The following is a 24424-nucleotide window of genomic DNA, read 5'->3' as shown; positions in this document are numbered from 1 at the left end:
TGCACACAGCAGCACTGACAGGGAGTGTGTGCCTGGTGTGCCTGTGTCAGAGTTGTTGAGAGGAGCACACCACTGTAACAAAAATGCCAGTTGTTTGTGTATGTGGAGTAAGTTAAAGGCCTACTGAGAGTTGGGATGAAATGCAGCAGAAACCAGCGCAACTACATTACTTTTAATTTCTAGTTTCTAAAAGTCAAATATGGACTTTTCAGCTCCTCTGTGCGGTAAGTTTTGTACTTCAATTACGTATTGAAATGAGTCATAGTAATTTGTTAGGCAGAATTATTGCACAGATAATAACTATAAATGTCTTCAGTGGGTTTTGTATATTGGCAAAAAACGCTTTCTGTCTAAACCTGTAACATGACAGCACAGACTCAAAGGTATTCTCCAATTATAGATCTTTCTCTTTTTTATTTCTTCCTGTTTTCCATATTTACTAATAAGAAAATTCTCCTGTTCAGGAATGCCCAAGCGCCTCCCACCAGGGTTCCCTGCAGGCCAGGCTAACCAGAACTTCCTGCAAGGGCAGGTGCCTTCCACAGCTCCAGGAACAGCAGGGAACAGTGGAGCACCGCAGCTGCAGACCAGCCAGAACGTGCAGCACACAGGTCTGACCGCAATGGGGTGTTCCTTGGCTTTGTCCCTTCAGAGCACGGGCTGCCTTTACTTGTGTCACACAGATCCCAAACCAGAAACTCCTGCCATCAACAGGGAGTTGCTGGTTGGGGCTGCAGCAGCATTCTGTGTTTGTTGCTGGATGAAGAAAAGCAAAGCATGAGGCTGCTGTATGTTCTTAAACAACTCAGCTATTACTGATGAGGACTGTGATCCTGGGCTCCAGTAGCAGCTGTTAAGAAACTGAATGAAACCGGCAAATTTGAAGGCAAGGGGTAATAAAGATACAACACAAAAGGAAGTTCTTGTCCAGAAAAAAAAAGTATAATTATTATAGAAGCACAATAACAAAATAATCTTGTTCTGCTTTGAAAAAGTTATTTATTAGTTCCTTAGAAAGCTTTGGAAGTCTGCTTACAGTGTGAAAATGAAATGTTTAGTTCACAAATGTCTCCATTTAACAATTCAGTTATTAGTCTTTTGTCTGGATTATGGAAACCCTGATAATATAATTTAACCAATATTCCATGTGCATTTATTCTTTAACCTCAAGGTTTGACGCTTATTTTGGTTAGGAATTACTCTACTGACATTATAAAAAGATTTTCAAAGTTAGGTACAGATAACAACTGAAATTAAGTTCCCTGGACAAGGGAACTCCCAGTCCACAAGTGTTTATTTTGAGATGTATGATGCTCTGTTTTGGCAACCAACATGTGTCTATAGCATCAAATACCACATTCCAGAACTGCAAATATGTGAGATATTTCAGTTCCTTGGAAAATGGAGGAAAACAATTCTGGAGTACTTTCTCAGCATCAAAAGATATGAAAACTCTTACGCCAATTAGTCTCTTACTGGTGTTTTCTTTTTATTTCCTAAGGTGGCCAAGGATCTGGACCTCCTCAAACTCAGATGCAAGCAGCACATGGCCCACCAAATATGATGCAGACCAATCTAATGGGACTTCATGGAAATATGAACAACCAGCAGACTGGTGCTACTGGGGTGCCACAGGTTAACATGGGCAACATGCAGGGACAGCCTCAGCAAGGACCACAGTCCCAGCTTATGGGGATGCATCAGCAAATTGTGTCCTCTCAAGGACAAATGGTGAACATTCAGGCTCAGGGATCACTGAACCCTCAAAACCAGATGATACTTTCGCGAACTCAGCTCATGCCACAAGGCCAAATGATGGTGACGCCACAAAACCAAAATCTTGGTCCCTCTCCCCAAAGGATGACCCCACCTAAACAGATGATTCCTCAGCAGGGACAGCAGATGATGTCCACACACAATCAGATGATGGGACCTCAGGGCCAAGTCTTGCTACAGCAAAACTCGATGATGGAGCAGATGATGACCACTCAGATGCAAGGAAATAAACAGCCTTTTAATACTCAGAACCAGTCCAATGTTATGACGGGGCCAGCTCAACTGATGAGAGGACCAACGCCAAACATGCAAGGAAACATGGTGCAGTTCACTGGGCAGATGATGGCACAGCAAGGCCCCGTGAATGGGAATCCTTCTCAGGTGATGGGAATTCAAGGACAAGTTTTAAGACCCACTGGACCTGGTCCTCACATATCTCAGCAGCTCGGGGACACTACTCCTACAACAAACAACGATGTGAACTTGACACAGATGTTACCTGAGGTTCCTGTGCAGCAGCCAAACATGGTGCCTTCTCATATGCAAGGAATGCAAGGAAACAGTGCTTCAGGGAGTCATTTCTCTGGCCACGGGCTGCCTTTCAACCCAGGGTTTAGTGGAACACCAAATGGGAATCAGGTTTCCTGTGGGCAGAATCCTGTGTTTCCTGTCAATAAAGATGTGACTCTCACAAGTCCACTCTTGGTTAACCTTCTCCAAAGTGATATATCAGCAGGACACTTTGGTGTGAACAACAAACAAAATAATCAGAATCCCAACAAGCCAAAGAAGAAGAAGCCTCCAAGGAAGAAGAAAAATAGTCAACAGCTAGAACAAACAACGTAGGTTTAACATTACAGTGTTTTTTATAAGGGGCATGGGGAAGCTCCACAGGCACCTTGTCAGTATTTTATCAGCAAGTTACGGGTGAGAAAGGACCTGTATTAATTCGTGTTGTAGCAGTTTCTTGCAAGAGTTACTCTCAAGAGTCTGTCACTGGAATGTTTGTTCAAGATTAAAAATAACAAGCAAATATCCAAACTCAGTTATAAACCCAATTATACCAGCATTGTTCCTTACCTTTACTAGGTGAAGGAAGTTTAGCGTGTGGCCTGTGGTGCCACAGCCCTTGGAAGAGGAGACTGCCTTTTTTGAGCAGTCTGACAGCCACAATCAAAGAAGTACTTTCAGAAGAATTAGAAGCTTCCATAAACATGTGCAGTAGAGATTTTGGGGGTTTATTTCCTGAGTTATGTACATATCCTGACACATTTCCACCTGGAATTGAGCTGGACTTCTCTCTTAGTTGAAGCTGCAGCCAGAATTCAGAGGGAAGAACCCGGTACTTTCTGAGTATGAGATTAATGAGTCCAAGCAGTGCTGGTCCTCCTGGCCTAGGAGAGATTAAGAAGGAAAAAAACCCCACAATTCTTGAGTGGGAGGAGGCAAATGGATAATATTGGAAGATAATGAATGAATGTGCCTGTTTAGTGGAAATATAAGATTGCAGAATCTCTTCTTTCCCTTTTTGGCCAGTAAATTCTTCCTTGGCCAGCTGTCCTGTAACCATTTGCCATTGTCAGTCTGCTCACACCAGCACAGGGTAGATACTGTTGCTGTCCCATTATTCATGTTAAATGAAGGCAGATACACTATATCTGGTTATCTTGATGCTGCCGATAAGCCCCAGGGGCATTGACAGGAATCCACCTGATGGATCTTCTGGGCATTGTTTTCAGTTTGCTTTAGGAAAAATGGAAAAACTCAGCACATAAAATTATAACTCAGGAATATCCAAATATCAAAATTAAATTCTTAAAACAAAAAGGTAGCAATGGCACATTAAGCTCCCAATGTGGCTCTGGCTCCACCAGTGCCACTCCTTTGAGTGACTGTTATGTCTCTAGGCTGAAGTTCATGCAGCCTTTCCCAGGGACACATATACAGTTCAGTGCAAAGAGAAGATGGCATGAAGTACTGAGCAACTGCTTAATATTTTAATTTTTCCCTTGGTCATTCAGTGTTTAGCCCCAACCTGCATTTTCTGCAGTGTCAAGATTCCCTCATGAAGATGGAATTAATAATCTCATGAACATTTTAATTCTGGACTGAAACAACTCACATCATCTATAGCAAGTGATCTTTTGTGACAGTGATTAATTGGCTTAACTAGTACAAAAATAAAATGCAGAAATGCTGTAAGGTAAAGCAAAGCATGCTAATCGAATAGGCTGTGAAAAAAGCTTTTCAGATACCTGCTGATACCATGATACAGTCATGGTATGAGGAGGACACAGTCTGTGGCCAGCTGTGGAAACCTGGGTAAATTTAACTTGGCCAGAATCAAGGGGCCAGCGTGTGGCTGGTCTGCAGCTTCGGGGTGACTTGGAAACCATCTCCCAGACACGAGCTCCTCCAGTCCAGATAGATTCCAATAAAATAAAAGTAACCACTGCGTAGCAAGAGCCTTGCCATGGAAGTGACAGAGGATTCAGAGGAAGCAGAGGAGTTGGCATTGTCTTCTGAAAAGAAAATCCATTCATCATTAAAAAAACCCTTGTTGGGATTTTGTTTTCATTGGCCTTACTGATGAGCACCCAGTCTCAGTGTGGCCTGGGAATATCAGTAAAAGGATCTATAAAATTGTCTCCTGAGCTTACAGAGCCCCACAAGACTATTTGCTTATTAAAAAGTTTTCTCAATAGGAGAAACCTAAAACTGCAGCTTTTCTGTTGAACTATAACAACTCAATTCTAGCTCCTAAATAAGGCTCTGAATCAGATTTCAGTGTAATTAAAAAAGGAAATACCACTTTGTACTTACTCTATTACTTAAATTTTCAGCCCATGTTCTCTGCCATTGCAGAATGTTGTTCTGATACAAATTAGCATTTTGGTTCTAAATGGTCTGTATGCTTGCAGAAGCATTCAGAAGGGAGCTATTCTCACAAATGTTTCTGAGATTAATCTCCAGCAAAAGGAGGGTGACTGCATTGGAAACTGGCTGCAGTACTTTCCTGCTTCCTCGCTCTTGGCTTCCCTTGCATTGTTAGGCAAGCTCAGCATTTTCCTGCCTTGGATTTGCTGATTCTTTTAAATCTGATTTGGATCACTTTCTATGGCATAAGAAGCAAATATGACGCTTTTCGGCATCCTCTCTGTCATTCTTCCTCAGAAATTTTATAATTCAGAGCAACACACCTTGTGTGGAAATGCAGCCAATTTGATAAACACATTAAAAAGAAATAATTTCTGAGAAGTAATAGAAGTACCATTAGTAATGTGAGTTGCAGACTGAGCATATTGGAATGTAAATAGTGTAAGTGATAAGCTATTGAAAAAGTTTATTCAGCTGAGTCTAAAATACTTTTGAGGTTTGCTTAATTGAGCAGCTTGGCACTGGAATGAAACCCAGGACATTTTGGAGAAGTAGGTTGTTTAAAAGTGTTTGCATGTTTGTTCTGAACCCAAAGACTGTAGGTAATGGGATGCAAACTGAGGACTGAGATGCTGGATGAAATGGGGTTGCAGATCAAACACGTTGGTTGATTCTGTTCAATCCATGCACAAACAAGCAGTTGTTTAATGTTCCCCTGTGCACAGGCCACGAGCATCCTGTGTGCTGCTAGAGCAGAACTAACCCACTGGGTAAGGCCACTGCTGGCTTTTGGATTTGTAGGGCCCAGAGCAGGTGGGGACAGCCCAGCAGGACAAAGAGGCTTTTCTCAACCAGACTCGAGCGTTTCACTGCAGGGCTGGGGCTGACACACCCCAGTGCTCTGGGAAAGGACCCTCACTCAGCAGCAGAGGACGAGCCTTTCTGTGTCACAGGAGCTGTTGCAGAGCACTGGACTGAGCCAGCAAGGCTAGCTCTGCCACATCTGTACTGTCATTTTACATTTGCTCACTTTGTTACAGCAGCTGCTGCCTTTTGTGGTTTGGTTGATTTTGTTTGGGTTTTCTCGGGGTTCTCTGCTCTGACAAGGGATTTTGTAACTGAAGGTTGTCCTTGAGAATGCAGCTGGTGAGCAGAGGGTTTGCTGATGACAATCCAGACTACCTGATGTGCAGTTACCTTTTTATATTTTTTTACATCAAGAGATACAGAAAAGAAGAATAAATAGAGAATATTTTGTCCCTCTCACACAAACCTCCTCTTGTTATTAATATTCATAACTGGGGGAGGGGGGCTGATGAGTGGTGGTTGCTAAACATGCCCAGGGAATTTCAGCTACGTTCAAATGATGTTTAACTTCTCCAGCAATGACAGCAGCAGTCTCCCCTACCTCAACTGCTCTTCTTTGTGAGCAAACCAACTTCGGGTCTGTTCTGTGGGGTTTGCACAGCTGCCTGATCAGATCCATCTGGCAGGAGGTATTTGCTAAGGATCCGTCTTGCACCAGTATTGCTTTCAAGGTTAAACTTGCCTGTGCAGTGGTGCTCTGTATCAGCTTTTAGCTGGTCTTTAACTGTTGCATTTTTAATCTCCCACCATTATAAATAAATCATAAATAGCAAAATTGCAAATTTGAGATTGTATTCACAATTTTAGGCAGGTCTTTCAGTTCACATGACTGGTACATGCTCCAAAGGCTGCAGCTCCTCTGAGTAATTTTCCTGCCAGAATTTTTTGTTCATTTGTGGCCGCTAATATAATACTCTGGGGCATGTCTACACATTTTGCCAGTTTTCATCAATTCATTGGTGGAGGCACATAAGTCTACACCACCTGCCTCGCAGAAATTGGTGTGTGCTGGCTTAGACACAGGGTTTCACTCCAAATGCTTTCCTTGGCAGTCCTTGCCCTCAGCAGCAGTGCTGGGAACAGCTCTGTGTTTGTCCCGTTCCTCACCTGTCATCCCTCTTGGTTTATGTTGTTCCCAGTTGTGACCCCTGAAGCCCAGGGATTTTCAGTCACATGCTGCTTTTTGAATGTTGATTAGGTAGCTGATAGAACATTAGGACTGGCCTGGGTCTCTCCATGTCAGCTCTACAGATGCCATAAACTGTTACTCAAAATTAAATAGGATGGATCTCTCCACCCTTACATACTTCGCATTCTTATTTTGCTGAAGTGTCTTTTTCCATGGCATTTCTGCATGATTCTACCTCTCTTTGTTGGCACTGGACTTACTTTGATGTCTTTTATCTTAGCTTAGAGCTTTTCTTATGTAGATCTCCCCATAACGTTCTTACATTCCTGCAGATGATAAGCAGTTAAGGTCTTCTACTCTTCATCCCTCTTTATTTTACATGTTCTGACCATATTCATAGCTATAGACATTTTGTTTTTTTTCTAAATCTGCAAGAACTGTCTTGTTTCAGTGGAAGTATTGGGGACTAAGTCCAAGCAATTTCAAATTGTCTTAGAGAGTCTCCTGGAGCATCAGGTACCCCAGAAGAAGGACTTGGGGGGTGCTGGGGGATGAAGACCTGAATGTGACCAAGCAATGTGCACTCACAGCCCAGAACCCCCTGTGTCCTGGGCTCATCCCACAGCGTGGGCAGCAGGTCCGTGAGGGATTCTGCCCCTCTGCTCTGCTCAGGGGAGGCCCCACCTGCAGAGCTGCCTCCAGCTCTGGGGCACAAGAAGGATGTGGGGCTGTTGGAGCGAGTCCAGGGGAGGACGTGTGTCCGAGGGCTGGAGCCCCTCTGCTCTGGAGCCAGGCTGAGAGAGCAGGGGGGGTTCAGCCTGGAGAAGAGAAGGCTCCAGGAAGACCTGAGAGCCCCTTGCAGGGCCTAAAGGGGCTCCAGGAGAGCTGAAGAGGGTCTTGGGACAAGGGATGGAGGGACAGGACAAGGGGGAATGGCTTCCCACTGCCAGAGGACAGGGTTAGGTGGGATATTGGGAAGAATCTTCCCTGTGAGTGTGATGAGGCCTTGGCACAGCTTGCCCAGAGAAGCTGTGGCTGCCCCATCCCTGGAAGTGTCCAAGGCCAGGTTGGACAGGGCTTGGAGCACCCTGGTCTAGTGGAAGGTGTCCCTGCCCATGGCAGCGGGTGGAAAATGATGAGCTTTAAGGTCCCTTCCAAGCCAGACCAGTCTGTGGTCACTTATGGAGCCTCAGGACCACACAGAGGCCTGTGATGTGCTCTGGAGGGTCGTGGAATGTCTGATGTGTCAGTGCAGTTTTGCTGGGATGGTATTGGAGGTGTCTGATACCTGAGCAAGTCACTTCCGGAAGAAATGGTGCTACCTTTAAAATGAACTTAAAATGCATCTACTCATAGTACTTGCTTCTCTATACAGATGTCATTCCAGCCTGTTTGGCTGGAATAAATATATATCTATATTATTTGGAATATCCATTGGCATTCTCTTAGTTATGAAACTAAGATTCAAGGTAGAAATAAACGTTTTAAGATCAGTAGAACACCAGGCAACTTGTTTCCTTTGCTGTAATGTTTTAGGCAGAGGAGGGTGTATACACAGACTTAGGATCTGTGTTCCAGTTTGGCCTGTTACATCAGAGGCATTTTAGTGGGTTATTCCAGGTCTGTGGGAAGTGCTAGGAATTAATTGAGTACTTAGTTATAGAAGCAGAAATCAAACACTGATTTACCTGGATCTTAATTACAGTTATTTTTCTTTCAGTTCTTCAGAACCACGTCCAGCTGGCCTGGAGGAGAGTGATCAGTCTTCGATGTCTGGAGACCAAGGGATGAATTTAGATAAGTCAGGCCCTAAACTCTCAGATTTTGCAAGTAGGCCACCAGGTAGTAGAACTTTTCTGTGGATTATCTGAATCTAATAACTATAGGAGAGCTTTTAACCGATCTTTTAACACTGTTCTGTTTTATTTGTGCTATCACACATTCAAGTTTAAACTTTTTATCCTCCTTGTAAGTAACTGGTACCATTGTTTAAGTGTTTTCTTTGAATTAGCTCAAAATGAAGAGGTGGCCAGGTTCTCATGTATCATCTTGCAGGTATCATACTGAATACTGCAGTTATTCAGCAATAACATAATTGATAAAAAAAAATTGGTATTTCTAGCTCTAGCACAGACTGATGTCTTAAAAATTTAGCATTAACCAATAACTGATTTCTCAGAATAAATAGGGGTTGTAGTTGAAGTTATTCTTTGCACATAGAGAATATTAAATCTAACACCTGCAATAGGATTTCTGTTATACACCACACAAGTGATTCTTAACACTGTTTTTGACCAAGTAATACATGTCAGATTCTACTTTGTACACCAGAAAATGTCGGGTCTGTAGCAGATATACTGACCCATGACCCTTGGGGGCTGTCAAAATCTGGAATTTGTTTTAAGGAGTATTAATTAGTGAAAGTCCAACTCTGCATATGTCAGTGAAATCAAGCCCAGGGGCTGTTGCAGAGACTTTTCAGGTAGCATGAATCTGGGTTAATAGTTGATACAATACACTAAGAGATCTCCAGTTAAATCCCACACGTCATACATTAAGTAAAAATATTTTTATGAATTAAGTAAAATCTTCGGCCTTGTTTGCATGGCCTGTTCCGTTCATGTGGCTCTCACCCAAGATAAACAGGCTCGACGCTGTACTTTCTGTCCAGTCCTGTTTGTTACTGAAATTCTGATCTTTGGTTGGTTTTAATGAATGTGTCATCCTGTTGTCTTAGGTTATCCATCTCAGCCAGGGGAGCAAAGGCCACTTCAGCAGATGCCACCTCAGCTCATGCCACACACACAGCAGCCTCAGCCCCAGCAGCAGCCCCAGCCAACAGCACAGCCAGCCCAGGCACCCCCACAGACACCGCAGCAGCAGCAGATGATGATGATGCTGATGATGCAGCAGGATCCCAAATCTGTCCGGCTGCCTGGACCACAGGGAGTTCACCCACCCAGAGGGCCCTTGAACCCGGATGCTCAGCGAATGCCGATGCAGCAGAGTGGGAACATGCCAGTAATGGTCAACTTGCAAGGGCCTGGATCAGTGCCTCCATCTCCTGATAAGCAAAGAATTGCCTTGTCGGGCAATCCTCCTCTGGGAAATAACGCAAGAAAAATGGTTTATCCGGATAATGTACAGAATCCCTCCAGCTCACCCCTCAGAGAGGTTTCATCAGTATCCTCGCTTCCAGAAGGAGGTGGGGCCGAGGCCCCCCCAACATCAGGAGCTCAGAATAATTTGACATCTCATTTAGTAGTTTCACAGAACCAATTAATGATGACAGGACCCAAGCCTGGACCATCCCCGCTTTCAGTTGCCCAAGGTGCAAGTCCCCAGCAGCAGTCTAGTTCTCTGCCTAGTGCTCTCACACACCATTTTCCAAATGTTGCTGCCCCATCACAAACTTCAAGGCCTAAAACCCCAAACAGAGCAAGCCCAAGGCCATACTATCCTCAAACTCCTAATAACCGTCCACCCAGCACAGAACCCTCAGAAATAAGCTTGTCTCCAGAGAGGCTCAATGCTTCTATAGCTGGCCTGTTCCCTCCCCAGATCAATATTCCCTTACCTCCCAGGCCTAATCTCAATAGAGGATTTGATCAGCAGGGTCTGAATCCCACTACTTTAAAGGCCATTGGACAGGCCCCATCAAATCTCACAATTAACAATCAGTCTAATTTTACTGCCTCACAGTCACACAAATTGGAAGGTGTGGTCATTAATTCAGGCAAACAAACCAACGCTGGAGGAACAAAGAGAGCAAGTCCAAGCAATAGTCGAAGGTCCAGTCCTGGATCCAGTAGGAAAACTACACCAAGCCCTGGCAGACAGAATTCAAAAGCAGCTAAATTATCATTGACAACTCAACAGAACCCACCTCTCTTGCAGAACATGGAATTACAGAGAAATATGATGGCTGGTCCCTCTTCTTTGCCAACACCTGTGACTACAAGTTTTCAAAATAATCCCATGCAGAGTAACCAGAGTCCTGCAATTTCTGTACCTGCCATGACTGGCATTCCTGAAGACAATAAAGAGACCCTTAGTGTGCCTCAGGATACCGAGAGCCAAAGTGCACAAGGTGTCCAAGGTAACAAAGACCAGCCCAGTACTGAACTCAAAGCTATCCCTACTCCAGAAATGAAAGTGTTGATTCCAGAAGAACAGTCAAAAAAAGATGGGCAAGGCTTAGACACTAGCAAGCTTCCAGTCATGGAGGAAGGTAAATCCATGGTATCTCCAGCTATGAGGGAGGCCCCAACTTCTTTAAGTCAACTTCTTGACAATTCTGGAGCTCCTAATGTAACCATTAAGCCCCCTGGTCTTGAAATGGCACCAATAGTCACCACTGGTGAGGAGCTAAAGAAGATAGCTGTCCTTCCACCACTGCAGGATTCATCCTTGAGCAAGGAACCCTCCAACTCACTTAACATGTCTCAAAATAATGAGCCCTGTCCAAATCCAGGGCACCAGGAACTGGGAGAAGTAAACTCAAGCATGGCACAGAGTGTTCCACCAGTAATGCAGAGGCCTGTCAGCTCTTCCTCTATTTCAGGTCCTTTAGCCCCCAACCAGATAACAGTTTTTGTGACTTCCAACCCTATTACATCTGCTGCTAATACATCAGCTCCATTGCCATCTCACTTGCAACCTGCATTAGTGTCCACTGTTGTCACAATGCCCAACGTGGGGAGCAAAGTGATGGTTTCAGAGGGACAGTCCGCGGTTCAGTCCAGTGCCCGGCCACAGTTCATTACACCCGTTTTTATAAACTCATCCTCGATCATTCAGGTCATGAAGGGCTCTCAGTCCAGCACAATTCCAGCAGCCCCCATGACTTCTAACTCCAGCCTGATGCCTCAGTCGGTCGCAGTTGTTGGTCCTCTGCATATCCCACAGAGTATCAAGTTCTCCTCGGGGCCCACTCCTCCCAGCACATCATCCAGCAGTCCTGTGTCCAGTATTCCCACCAGCAGGTCACTGGTTCTGAACCCCTTGGCATCTCCTGTTCAGCTGCCATCTTCTGCTACAGCTTCTTCCAGTGTTGCTCCACACCTTCCTGCTCAGCAAGTCAAGGACTTCAGTCCAGAGGAGACTTCCCAAGGTGGTGGGTCGGGTGATCAGAGCTCTCTGCCAGCAGCTCAGTCAGGTCCTGTTGTTTCACCTCTGCTTTCGAGCAGCCCGGGCTCTGGGAACAGACGCAGCCCTGTTTCATCAACCAAGGGAAAGGGAAAAGTAGACAAGATTGGCCAACTCTTGCTGACTAAAGCGTGCAAGAAAGTCACTGGCTCCCTGGAGAAAGGGGAAGAGCAGTATGCTTTGGATGGAGAAGCAGAAGGTCAGGGACTGGACACGTCAGTTCCAAATAGTTCAGGAACAGAGCAACCACCAGCAGAACTAGATAACAAAACTGTGAGCCCTCCAGCACCCAGTCTTACAAAACAGAGCACTTCTGGGTCAGGCAGCTCGAGCCTCAGCCCCACGGCTCCTGCCTCCATGTCCCCGAGCACGCCCACGAGCACTCCTGCCCCCGCTGCGCTCCCGGCTGGAGCCCCCCCGGCAGCCCCGGAGCCCCCCGGCCCCAGCAGCGCCCAGGGCGGGGCCCCAGCCGAGCCCCCCGGGGGTGCCGGGGCGGAGGAGAAGGCGGGAGCACCCCCGGAGCTGCTGCAGAGCGCAGGTAAGTGCAGCACTGCCTGCGGAAGGGAAGAAGTGGGGGTACTGCTGTAAATCCCACGTGCTGCTTCCCATGAACGTCAGAAGGGCTGACACTGTTTTGTTTCTGATGTCTGAGGGGTACACGGGCTGGCACTCGCCACGGTTCAAGGTCCGGAAGTTTTATTTCAGTTTCCATTTACTGCTTAAGTGGGGTATGCAAGAACAGAGGAGTAACTTCATGTAAATGTTGGAAGCAGGGAGAAAATGTGGATGCATCAGTAATGACAAATATTTAAGGTGCCTTCTATACTGGTAGATACACGGGTACTCTGCTTTGGTCTTGCCAGAGACTTTTTAAAATTATTGCAGTTTATTGATTTAATTATGATATTTTGAATTAATTTTGAATTAATTCCCTCTTTGAATAACCTTAATCCTCTAGGGAAATAACTGAATAACCTCCAGAAGAGAAAAAAAAAATCAAACCTGTACCAAGTCCCCATTTGTCTAGGGAATAACTTAAATGCTCATTTCAGACAAATTCATGAAAAAGTGATTAGAATTTTATCTAATATAAAAACATAAAATACCTTCACATACGAACTCTTTTCCCATATGTTTTAATTTGAACATCTCATCTGGCTGACTTTATATATAGACATTGTTGCTATTTCTTGATGCCATTTTTAATCTATTGAAGATGGTGTGAAAATAAACCCCTCACTCCTGAAGGGAGCTGAGTGTCTGTTCTGCTTTACAACATGAATTAGACACAGAAGATAAAATCATGAAAATAAAATCCACAGAAGTCAAGGGAACTGAGAGATTCAGCCTGAGTGTGACTTTCCCTGTGGCTATTGGATGTTTTAGCTGTATGCCACTGAAAAATGAAGCCTTTGAGCTTCACAGAAGGAATTTAGGAGAAAAATGGAAGTGTTTATTGTTTGTTTAAACAGGAATGTTTAACTTTTTGTCTTCCTGTTCTCCATCAGTTTATTAGCACATTATTTTTCCATCTTACTTTTTTTTACTTGGGAAACTAAGAAATGTGAAGTCGCATCATCTTTTTGCCAAAGGAGTCCAAGGGTGGCTCTGGAGCACTTTAATTGAAAGAGTGAGGGCATTGATTCGTTAACAAAGATGCCATTTTCCCCCCGAACTTCTGTTGGAATGAGCATTAAAATGAGAAACTATTGAACTTCTAGGACTTCCCTTTAATTTTTCAGTCTGCTGAAAAATCGTTACCTTTAAAAATGCAGTTTATAAACTCAATTTCATCATTTATTCTACTTTGAGAAAACTTGCTGGGGAAAGTTTTGCCAAAGTTTGTTTTAAAATGGGGAGGTGTGTGTGGTGGGGGGGGAGTGGAGGGCAGGTTCAAATATCACATTTCTAAATTCCAAAACGCAGTCGGCTGGGAGATAGAGAATTTTGTACCAGTGGCCCAATCACACCACAAGAATTTCTTTGACTCCCTTTGACAATAATACTTTTTCCCTCCACTTTTATTCTAGCATCCTCTCAACATTTAACACAGAAAAAAAGTTCAGTTGCAACATCAGAAAGTACTGTTCAAAGAACAGGTAAATCTTCCTTTGGAAAACCAGAATAGAGGTGAACTAAACCCTTTATGTTTGGAACTGAAAATGCATTCATTTGAATGCATATTCAGTGGTCACTAACATGCTGGGTAGTTTGGGGCTTTGGTGGGGGGTTTATTATTATTTGTGCCTTTGGGATTGTTTTTCTTTGCTAGATACATTGTGCTTTAGAAGTTTCCAAATCCTTGTAGGAGATTCAGCATGGGATCAAGTAAAACAATAAAAAATCACCAGGGAAGTTTTTAGATATTCAGTGACAAACTGGAGGGAATAGATTTGTAACAATGACAGTTTTAGGGTTGTAACCTTTTTTTTTTCTGTTCATCTTTTAATGCCCCCTCAGCAGTGTGTGTTTCAAGATGGAGCCCCAGCAGATGACTTTTTGGTGTTGCCATCTATTATCATGGTGTTTCACCATCAATTTCTAGGAGTTTTAAAAAAGTAATTCCCGAGATGAGTAGGGAAAACAGATGGATGTGGGCTTGCTTATGGGGAGTCCATTGATTTGCCATCTCTAATCTGATTAGAAGTAGAGTTTTCAGAAGATAAAATTGTGCTAAATTGTTTTCGTTGTACTTCCACCATACACCCTGTTGATTCACATCTGACACGTTGCCCAGTGCTGCTCTGACTGTATTGTAGAGTTCCTGCTGGGAGTAAGCACTAATTCCATCCATTTTTTCCTATTGGATATTCTCCCTGTTCAAATTTTGGATAGGAAGAAAGGTAATTCTTTCCTTATGTTGCTTAGTCTCTTCTTCCTTTGTTCCCAAGACATCTGTTTTTCCCAGATGGTGCTCTATCCATTTACACTGAAGAGGCTGATGTTCCAACACTGCAGGTTTACCCTGAGAGGACAGATATTATCCATTTTCTTCCTTTTTTTATACCTTTATTCTTTATGCACGCTCTAGCAAACTTTGGGTGCTAAATTGATCTCAAAGGCAAAGCCCCAGTTTGTGCCCCACTGTCCCCGAGGTCTGACTGGGGTGGTGGAGCTGGAGCTCTCTGTGAGCAGCGTGACAAACCCCAGGGAGTTAATCCATGACATTGCAATGCTAATCCCGAAATCTGTGGTGGTTTCTCACGAGAAGGACTCTGTTTAGGTGTAGATCCTCCCTTTCAACAAAGAATCTGGTGGATATGAGGAGAATTAAAATATGGACAGTAAAAAGACTTGACATTTTATATGCTGAAAAGGAGAGCTGTTTGTTGAGGTGAACACTCCAGAGCAAACCTGACCTGTATGTGTAAAGTCACAGTGAGAGAGAGAGAAGGTAGGGCAGACTTCTCTTTAGAACATCTCCCCTGAGATTTTCTCCAGTTCTGTACAAGTATAATTGGACTTCATAAATTTGTCTTCCTCTGCATTAGAAGATACTACTGAGAGACAGTTGGGTTAAGGCAAATTTACATAATAGAGCCAGATGGGTATTTTTTAATTAGTTTAAAACTAGTAAAACCTAGAAGTTTCAGAAGAAATGAACTGTCTAAAATGGAAGTTAAAAAAAGGAGAAAAGTGTAGCCCTTGTCAGGGAGTTTCTCTACATTTTTTTTTTCTGCAGGATTTTAACTTTTTCCTGTCTTAGGTAGTGCAGGCTGGAATCATACTTGGCCAATATGGTATTTGATATATTGACTTGCTTTGCTTTGAGAGAATTTTATTCTTCAGATCTAATACCTAGTAGAAAAATGTGAGCTAGTCATGCCTTGTCAGCAGGTATGTACTGCTACAGCAGACTTTAAAATTATCTTTTTCTCTTGTAGAACTTGAGACAAATGCTGCAGTAGTTGCTGGTCAAAGGTAAGGAGATAGTCTGTGTAGATTCAGAGTAGATATAGCTTTCATGGGAGGAAGTCCCTTTCTCTTTGCTTCAATTGTTCAACTTCTGCTGCTTTTCATTTTCTTGGCCATACCCTTTCTTTCCTGCTAAGATCAGGCCAGTTGAGGGTTCCACACCATTGCTGAAATGTAGAATATAAAGTAACTTTTTCCCAAGTCTGTGTTTTTGGCAATGTTTCCTTTCATCCCTTCAGGCCTGGATGTTTCATGTCCTGGAAGGGTCTTGGTGGTTCCACAACAAATCAAAACTAAACGCCCCAAAGCCTGTGGTTTAGCATGTGAATTTTTGTTTTCTGAAAGGAAGTCTTTCAAAAGTTTGTTCTTCTTCTGCCTTCATGATTGTTTTCAACAGTTTTTCTCTATTTGCTTGTTGAGGTTTTGCCAAAACCTGATAAGAAGGTCAGGTAGAAACTTCATGTTGTCCTGGTTAAGACATTCAGTAATTAAAAGACCGTATTTCAAATGGTTGTGTTCTGTCAGAAGAAAATAACAGTTTTGAAGATAAATCTGTAAGATTCTAAACACACCAGGCTCTTACACTCAGTCTGCAGTGACAGACCCTGGTCAGGTTTATGGCTAAAGTGTGCTGGCACAGCTGACGGGTGTTGGTGCTGCCCTCATCAGTGGAACGACCCCTGAGCCAGGGCAGGAGGTGCAGCCACCCCGCTGGGTTCCTCAAGAGATGAGGCAGGGTCTTCCTTTGTAAGGGAGGGAATGCAGTATGCTTCCTCAGATCAGGAATGACTCTGGATGGAATATTTAACTGTATTTCCCTTCATCTGGTGAATACAGCATTGGCATCTTTGAAGTTGTATCTAAGATGAACTGAAATTTCACAGCAAGTTTTCTTCGGGGTAGAATTTTTCTGAAAAGCTGAAGGTGGAACACTTGGTAATCGAGCAGATTCTCCAAATAAAGTGTTCTTGTGTGACCATCCCTAAACTCAGCACATCAAATTACTACAAAAGCATTTTTCTAGGGTTTTCGGATTGATGTTTTTCTGAGCAAGACCAGAAAAGAAGGAAAGTTTGCAGGCAAACTGAGTCTAGTGATGGCTGATACAGTGGGCACCTTTGGGCTCCTGGAGTTAAATACCCCATGGGACAAACCTTGATAGAATCACAGATGGTTTGGGTTGGAAGGGTCCCTAAAGCTCATCTCCTTCCATCCCCCTGCCGTGGGCAGGGACACCTTCCACTAGCCCAGGTTGCTCCAAGACACATCCAACCTGGCCTTGAACACTTCCAGCAGTGGGCAGCCACGGCTTCTCTGGGCAACCTGTGCCTTATTTCTGCCTAATATCTAATCTAAACCTACTCTCAGTTTAAAACCATTAAAAAGCTTTAAAACCTTAGAGGAACCTTCCCACCCACAAAGCAGTAGAAATATTTTCACTTGGGCTAACTTGATTTCCTCCTGTAAAATGAGGGAAGTGGTATATTGGTTCCTGTGAGACAATCCCAGCTATGGATTTAGTCACTAGAATCCATAAAAATTACCTGTACTAACTGAACTTGGGGTGCTGATGCCTGTTTGCTCCCCTCCTCTGAGGCAGGTGACTGCTGGTTCAGTTGTGCCCATTTCATAGGAGAACAGTTTTAGAGCTGTTTGGGGGATCCAGTTTATAGATTGCCCGTAGTCCTGCCTTATGGGGAAATAGATTCCAGTCTTTATTTTGGATCTGAGACAATCCATGTGCCTCCATAGTCTCCTCTGCTGTGTGTGTCCTTGCTTGAGAATGTTTGTCTTTCTTTCCATTGACAAACTGTTTTATTTCAGATACCTGTTATTTAACCCTAAGTGTGTGTCATAGTCTCTCCCTCAAAGCAGGACTTCCCTGAAGGGTGACACTCCAGTCTCTGATTCAGGCAGCCTTTCTTGAAATCCTGCAAGTATCACCCAGAGGGCCTGAAATGTGCTTTCTTTTTCCTTTCCCATTAGGAGAGTAATTTATTTGGTTAATCAATTACCTTTGAATTCACAGAAGATAAGTTTAGCTTAATCTTCTGAAACTGCTTAGTCATCAGAAATTGTCTGGCATTAAGGAGAAAACACCCAAGTGTCAGGATAAGTTTTCAGGTTAGAGAGTGATAAAATAAAAGAGGAGTTTAATAAAAAATGGTAGCACTCCATTTGTTGTCTCAGTGGCAAGAACCACAGATTTCCACAGTACCTAAAATTATTTTTTTATAGCAGAAAAAGCTTTCTCTTACCAAAAAAAAAAAGTATTTTAACTTCAAGCTCTGAGGCTTGCAGAAAGTTTTAAATAAGCCTTAATTTTTAATATGTGAAGAAAACACTTGGATCAATGGAGTGAGTCCTTTTAGCAAACACAAAAGCTGGCATACTCCCTGAAGAGTTCCTAATTCCTCCTGATGTTCATCTGCAATTTCAACTCTGTATCCCCATACTGCAGCAGTCTCTAATGTAACCTGTTTGCTTTTCCTAGACTTCAGTAATGGTGGCACCTGTGGAAAACAGAGCAGACAATTTATAATGCATCTAATTTCTTGGTCTTCTAATGTTGAAAATATTCTCTTTGAGGACTTCTCAATTCTGTATCCTCTGATAATTTTTGATAGAAATGGACTATACTCTGGCTTACTCAGGTCATTCTTCATCTGATAGAACTTCTGGTATCTCTAGCGTTTCATATCTTCAGTGCTAATAGTCCGGAACTGGCACCTGTGTCGGGCCATCCTCCAGCTTGTCTGACTTGCATAGGAAAACATTATTCTTCTTACACTTCATCAGAAATATTTTGTCCCACTTTATTAGTAATGAGACAAAAGAGAATTGTGAAAAGTCTAAAACTCCAAATAGAAGAAATTCAAGAACAGAGGATTCTGCCGCTTCACAGGACACTGTAGAGAACGGGCAACGCAAGAGATCCTCCCGACCTGCCTCTGCGTCCGGCACGGCAAAAGGTAACGTGCACAGCATCCTTTCTGTGGACAGGGCAGGACTGGCCTGCTTCCCCAGGTAATGACCTTGCAGTAGCTGCCTCCTAATGCTGGTTTGCAGCTTGCTGGGTGCTTTATCTCTAGTTTCGAGGATTTAGCCACAGGTCGGTGTTGAAGCATTTCCTGACATCTGCACTTGCAGTAAATCCTGTATGAATTGCCCTCTGTTACATTTGTGGAACTTGCTCTGCAACACTCACCACCATAGTGCTCAGCACCTTGCCTAGCTGAAGTTGAATTCTCTTGGCAGAAATGTGTTGAAAGGACTGTACTCAGATAAAAAAGTGACATTTTCTTTTTCCTGAAGCCCGAAAGACACAAGACTTAAGTCTTCCCAAGTGCACGGTCAGCTCTTGCCAAATCAAATTCTGAGGTTCAGACATGCTCTGAAAGCTGCCAGGATGGCAGCCTGGAGCATCAGGGAGTGCTGTGCACTAGCACAGAGCCTCAGCTCCTCTTTCCAAGAACACCTGAAATCCCGAAGTTAACCCCTGGCATTAGCAGGTGCTGACATACCATATTCCTACCCAGGTCACAGTCTTTAACAATTATGCAGCGTTTGTGTGATACACATGGCCCAGTGCCAACCTGAAGCTAATTTTGTCAGAATCTTGTGTTTAAAGGGTCAGAAAAATGCTGATGGACCAAAGTTATGCAAGAGGGTAGAGAGAGACCATCAGGAGGCAACACTCTACCAATATTTTAAAGATAATATACAGAACAAAGAGGTATTAATATAAAATGATTATAAAAGGAAGTCAAGTTGAATTCAGCAACCATTTCCATGCTGGAGATACTAAAGTGTGATGGTGTTTTAAGAGTTTCAGAGAAACCTTCCAGCTATACGTCATTGTGCAATGGCTCCCAAAGATTACCCAGGGGACCTGTATGTTCTGCACTTTTGTGGCTGTTGAATTTAAGTACATTTACTTCTTGTGGCAGAAGTGTGCAGAAGAATCTAAGTCTATTGTAAAAATAAATTCTCTTTCATGATTGTGAAGAAAAGTTTGAAAAATGTGAAGCCAATGTAAAATCCCTTTGGTGATACCTGCCTGAGTTTGAGGGGATCTGAAGCGTGTGACCTGCCCCACACACTGACTGGATAAACCTAAAGATGACAACCAGTGACACATCAGATTCTGAAAATGTGGGAACATGAAAGTGCATCAAATTTAAATAATACCAGAACTCTCGTAGGGGTTGGTGCTGACTGTGTAATTCATTTACCTCTGTAAGTAAAATCCTTGCTTTTAAAACATGCATCTGAACCTGCTGCAGAGTCTCAGGGGTTTGCTGGGTGCAGCTCTCCATGGAGTCTGTGGGCTGTGGCTGCCTTATCTCCAGGCTGTAGAGAACATGAGCCAAACCAGGTGCTCAGTGGCAGAAGGTAGTGAGGTGACTGTGGAAGTGTCATCTGCCTAGAAGTTTGCCACTTGTGCCTCCTCTGTTGTACATTTTGGTCAGTGAATCAGAGCTTAATGATTCTGGTTTGGGTGCCCCAGGCCTCAGTGCATTATCTGTATCCTGAGAAACCCCCTAATCCATGGTAAAAGGAATGTGGGGAGAGGAGTTACCTCTTGAGACAGAGGCTGTTTAAGGTCATTATAGAAACAGCAATTAAGTCAAAAACTTAAATGCAGCAGGGAGAGAGAGAGCAGACTTTGATTGGTGGGAGTAGGAACTCCCTTGGTAAGCACTGGGAGGCAGGAGGGTCACTGTGAGAGAAGAGAACACGTGGAGGGTCAGCCCTTGTCCATGTGTACATGCCGTGCTCCACCATGCAGCTTTTAGGGAGATGTTGGTGATGCTCCCAAGGGACTGGGACAGGGACTGAGCTGTGCTGACCCATTCCTCCTCCCAAACACGGAGCTTGGAGCAGCAAAGGTGGCAACAGCTAGTGCTGAAGCTACTTCAGAGTCAGCCTTGCTGCTTGGAGGGGCTCCAGGCTGCAGTTGTGCCTGTGGAGGTCTTTCACTCCTGAAACTGGTACTGTATTGGTATTTTCCCTTTCTGGAGTACTTTTCCAGCAAGGGCTGTTTCAGCATTTACTGTAACTTCAAGTTTGTTAAATTTTGAAGTGTTGATTGTTTTTTCTAATACCATGTGTAACAGCCATGTACTGCTGCTGTTCTAGTTTTAGGTGGACTTGGAAATTTTTTCCCTTTTGACTCTTAAAATATACACAGCTGCAGTAGCTTTTGGAAAACATTGAAAAGAGCCAAAGAGACATCATTGCCAACATTTTAAATCACATTTTTTAAAAAATCTAAAGATGCAAATGCCCTCGGTCCTTACTCTTTTTTTGTTTTGAAGTGGAATCATAGTGCCTTGGTAAGTGCACTGGACATGTCACCTGCTGTCACCATGGCTCTGCAGGTGCTAGGATTTGTGTCTCTCTGCACAAGCTGTGTTCCTGAGACTCAGTTACACTGAAGAGACTTGTTTTCCAATGACTTTCCAAGAACTCACACAACTAGGTTCTTAACTTGCGTGGCAGGATCCCAGCTGTTGTGTGGCACCATCTCCGTGGTGCCCAGGGCTGACAGACACGGGTGGTGCCCAAGGCTGTGCTTCCTTCTGGGATAAAATAAGGCCCAGCAAGCTGTGGCATGTGGGGAACTGAACTTAAAGAACAGTTAAAAATGTCTGGCTCTTCTTTTAGAGGCTGTTACAGTAGGGTTTCCTAAGGGCCAGACTCTCTCGCTCGTGCCGAGAGCGGCTCGGGATTGTGGTGTGCGTGGCTGCCGCAGCTGTCGGGGCGATGGGTCCGGTTGTGTTCCAGCTGCTGAGGAGTCAGTCCCAGTGCTGGGGAATCCTGGTCTCCAGAGGTTTCCACTATGGTGTGAGTTTGGAAGAATAACAGGGCAATCTGTGCCCCTCTTGGGAAAGGCTTACCAACTCCGTATCCATGCTTTTTTTCTTCTCTTGATTTCAGAAACGAGTGCCAGTGCAATGCAGTCAAAAAGAAGAAAATCCAAGTAAATTACTGCATGGAAACATGAGACTTGTAAATGAGTGTGAATTTACCAATAGCAATTTTGAGCTGTGATTTTTCTTTTTTAAATAAAATTCTGTACAGTAAGTCATTTTAATATTATACTGTTCCCAATAAATGAATTTTTTTTTCTAAAAAACAGATAAATAGTTATAAAAACTGGGTTCTTCTAAAACCCCCTGGATTTACAAAGTGAAGTCCAGGGTTAGCACATTAGGGTAATGTGTTTGTATGAAATGGACGCGGAGGGGAAGACAATTGTAAATTTATTTGTTTCCACTTTTCATAAACAATTTAGAATACAGGGTTGTCATTTTTAGGTATTAAAATAATGTATTGTGCTGTTGTTTAAGTACTGTATGTGAATAGCAGTCCGAGGGTTTATAAACAAACCCCATATTGTTTGTAAATGTAAATAATTTTATTATATAGTAGATCTGATGTATTTGTTGTAGAAATGGACCAGTGAAACAAAAAATAAATTTAAGGGTTTGTATAATGTGGAATCCCTCATGCTCTAAATAAATGTTATTGTCCTATAAATTGGGTTGAATTATTATTAGCAACAGCAGCAGCATCATTCCAAACAGGAGGACTGAAGGGATTATTTAGAGCTCTGGGCCTGCAAGCTCCTTATATGGAGCTTTAGAAAGGAATTTGTTTAACCACAAACAAATTAACTGATGCAGTTGTTCCTGCAAAGTAAGGAAATAGGGATGGCCACCCTGCTTCCCCCCCCCGGGATCTGTGCAGGGAGCACGGGGCGAGGAGGCTCCCACCAAGAGCTGCTGAGCAGGGAACAGGCAGGGAAAGGCCCCGTTCCGTGGGGTGAGGGCTCCTGCAGGGCTGCATTATCTGCTGCCGTCGGGAGGGCGGGTGGGGCTGTGCCGCGGAAAGTAGGTCAGGCTTGGTGTTCCCAGGAGAACCAGGAGCCGGACTCTGCAGATTGCTCGGGGCTTTGTGCACAAACACTTTCACCTTTTCTCTTTCTTATTGGATTTTAAAAATACGTGTCTCCAAAGGCCAATTAAATATAAATCGTCATTAAATATAAGTTGTCAGCTTTCATAATGACAAATTACCTAGTAGTGTACAAGGTAATAGTCACAGAATTGTAGAATCATTTAAGTTGGAAAAACCATGTAAGACCATCTGTTACCCCAGCACTGCCAAGGCCAGCACTAAACCGTGTCCCCAGGTGCCACGTGGTTTTAAACCCCTCCAGGGATGGTGACTTCCAGCACTGCCCCGGGCAGCCTGTCCCAGTGCCTGACCACCCTTCCCGTGCCCGAGGGGGGAGCAGCTCTGCAGTGGGAGCCCTGGAGGAGAGCAGAGCCCGGCTGTGTGCAGGGAGGGCTGTGCTGTGCCTGCAGGATGGCAGCCCGTGGGTCAGGGAAGTGATTGTTCCCCTTTTCTTGGCGCCTGTTAGACCCCAGCTGGAGTGTTGTCACCTGGTTTCCACCACCACACACCCACATACACAAGAAAGATGTTGATAAAGTAGAGGGGACACAAGAGAGGGCCACCAGGATGGCCAGGGGTTTCATCACCCTTTCATGTCTTGGAGAAGATGCAGCTGGGCTCTTATGGAGGTGAGTGCTGGGAGGAAAGGACACCACTAGAATAAACAGAAGGAGAGGATGTTCTGACTGGATAGAACAAAATATTCCCCCGGGATGTGGTGGTGGATCTCTCTCGGGTGAATTTCAGGCTTTGGCGGAACAAATCCCTGTACAACATGGTATGAGTTCTGTATTTACCCTGCTGTGTGCAGGGTGTTGGACTGGACCTCCCAAGGCCCATCCATCCCAAATAACCCTGTGTGTTGTCTCCACTCCTGAATTTGGTTTTCCCGTGAGAAAGTTTGTCGAAGCTCACTCCCATCTATTTTTTCATTCCCAATTCCTAACAATTCCTTGAAGTGCTTCCCCAGCTACTGGGGGATCATGTGTGGGACACCTAGAGCACCCCTTGGCTTGGCTCTGCTGGAGGAGCTGGAGCAGCTGCTGGGCTGGGCAAGCCCCATCCCAGCCCTGCCCCAAGCTGCTCAGGGCCGTGTCTGCTCCCATCTTGGGTATCTCCAAGGATGGAGGCTCCTCAACCTCTCAACCTGTGTCTGTGGCCAACCACTCTAAAAGAAAAAAAAATTTTCTTGTGTTTAAATTATATTTTTTTTTTTTTTACTTCAGTCTGTGCCTCTCACCCTGCCTTGGACTGAGAATGTTCTGTCTTCTGTACTTCCCCCATCAGGAATCTGCACACATAGGCCGGATGTCTCTGAACCTTCCCCAGGTTGGGCATTTCCAGCTCTCAGCCTCCTATCTGCTGGATGCTCCAAGCCTTTAATGACCTTGGAGGCATCTCTTTCTCTCAGTGGGTGGTGAAAACATCTCCCACTGCTGGCTACGTGCTTGGGGAAACAGATGATGCTGCAGGGATCAGCTCATCTGGGACTCCTGCTTTCTCAGGGCAATCTGCTTTAGCTCAATTGCCTGCTGAGTTGTAGGGTTTGGTGTAATGTGGAGGGGAAATAAATCCCCTCCAACACCTCAGCCTGTGCCATCCCCTCTCCTGTGCATCCTTATCTTCAAAGGGGACATTTTTCTGTTACCTGTCTCTTACAGAACTGACTTTTAAAAGCTTTTTAAAAAAACCAGAGCTTTTTAAAGACAGATTTACTTGCAGGCTTTAAAAACAACACACATAAAA

The 24424-nt window shown here is 44.1% G+C and overlaps 1 protein-coding gene across 5 annotated transcripts in view; it reads left to right on the top strand.

The window, feature by feature from the left end:
- The window catches only part of NCOA6 (nuclear receptor coactivator 6), a 44349-nt gene extending 22091 nt beyond the window's left edge, over window positions 1–22258 (top strand). For 3 of the 5 annotated variants that reach the window (XM_050313463.1, XM_050313461.1, XM_050313465.1), the window contains 8 exons: window positions 465–611; window positions 1502–2618; window positions 8370–8491; window positions 9387–12335; window positions 13828–13896; window positions 15682–15718; window positions 18536–18739; window positions 21656–22258. In XM_050313463.1, the coding sequence (XP_050169420.1) occupies window positions 465–611; window positions 1502–2618; window positions 8370–8491; window positions 9387–12335; window positions 13828–13896; window positions 15682–15718; window positions 18536–18739; window positions 21656–21722 (4712 nt within the window). In that variant the 3' untranslated portion in view covers window positions 21723–22258. Of the gene's footprint in view, window positions 1–464; window positions 612–1501; window positions 2619–8369; window positions 8492–9386; window positions 12336–13827; window positions 13897–15681; window positions 15719–18206; window positions 18740–21655 lie in introns of those variants that run through there. The other 2 variants (XM_050313462.1, XM_050313464.1) reach the window with 2 other exon arrangements.
- The last annotated feature ends 2166 nt before the right edge of the window (window positions 22259–24424 follow it).

This window comes from Myiozetetes cayanensis, unplaced genomic scaffold (genome assembly GCF_022539395.1).
Source record: "Myiozetetes cayanensis isolate MyiCay16 unplaced genomic scaffold, myiCay2020 scf19, whole genome shotgun sequence".
Lineage (NCBI taxonomy): Eukaryota > Metazoa > Chordata > Aves > Passeriformes > Tyrannidae > Myiozetetes > Myiozetetes cayanensis.
Note: the sequence above shows the minus strand (reverse complement) of the source record. Positions and strands in the feature narration are given on the sequence as shown.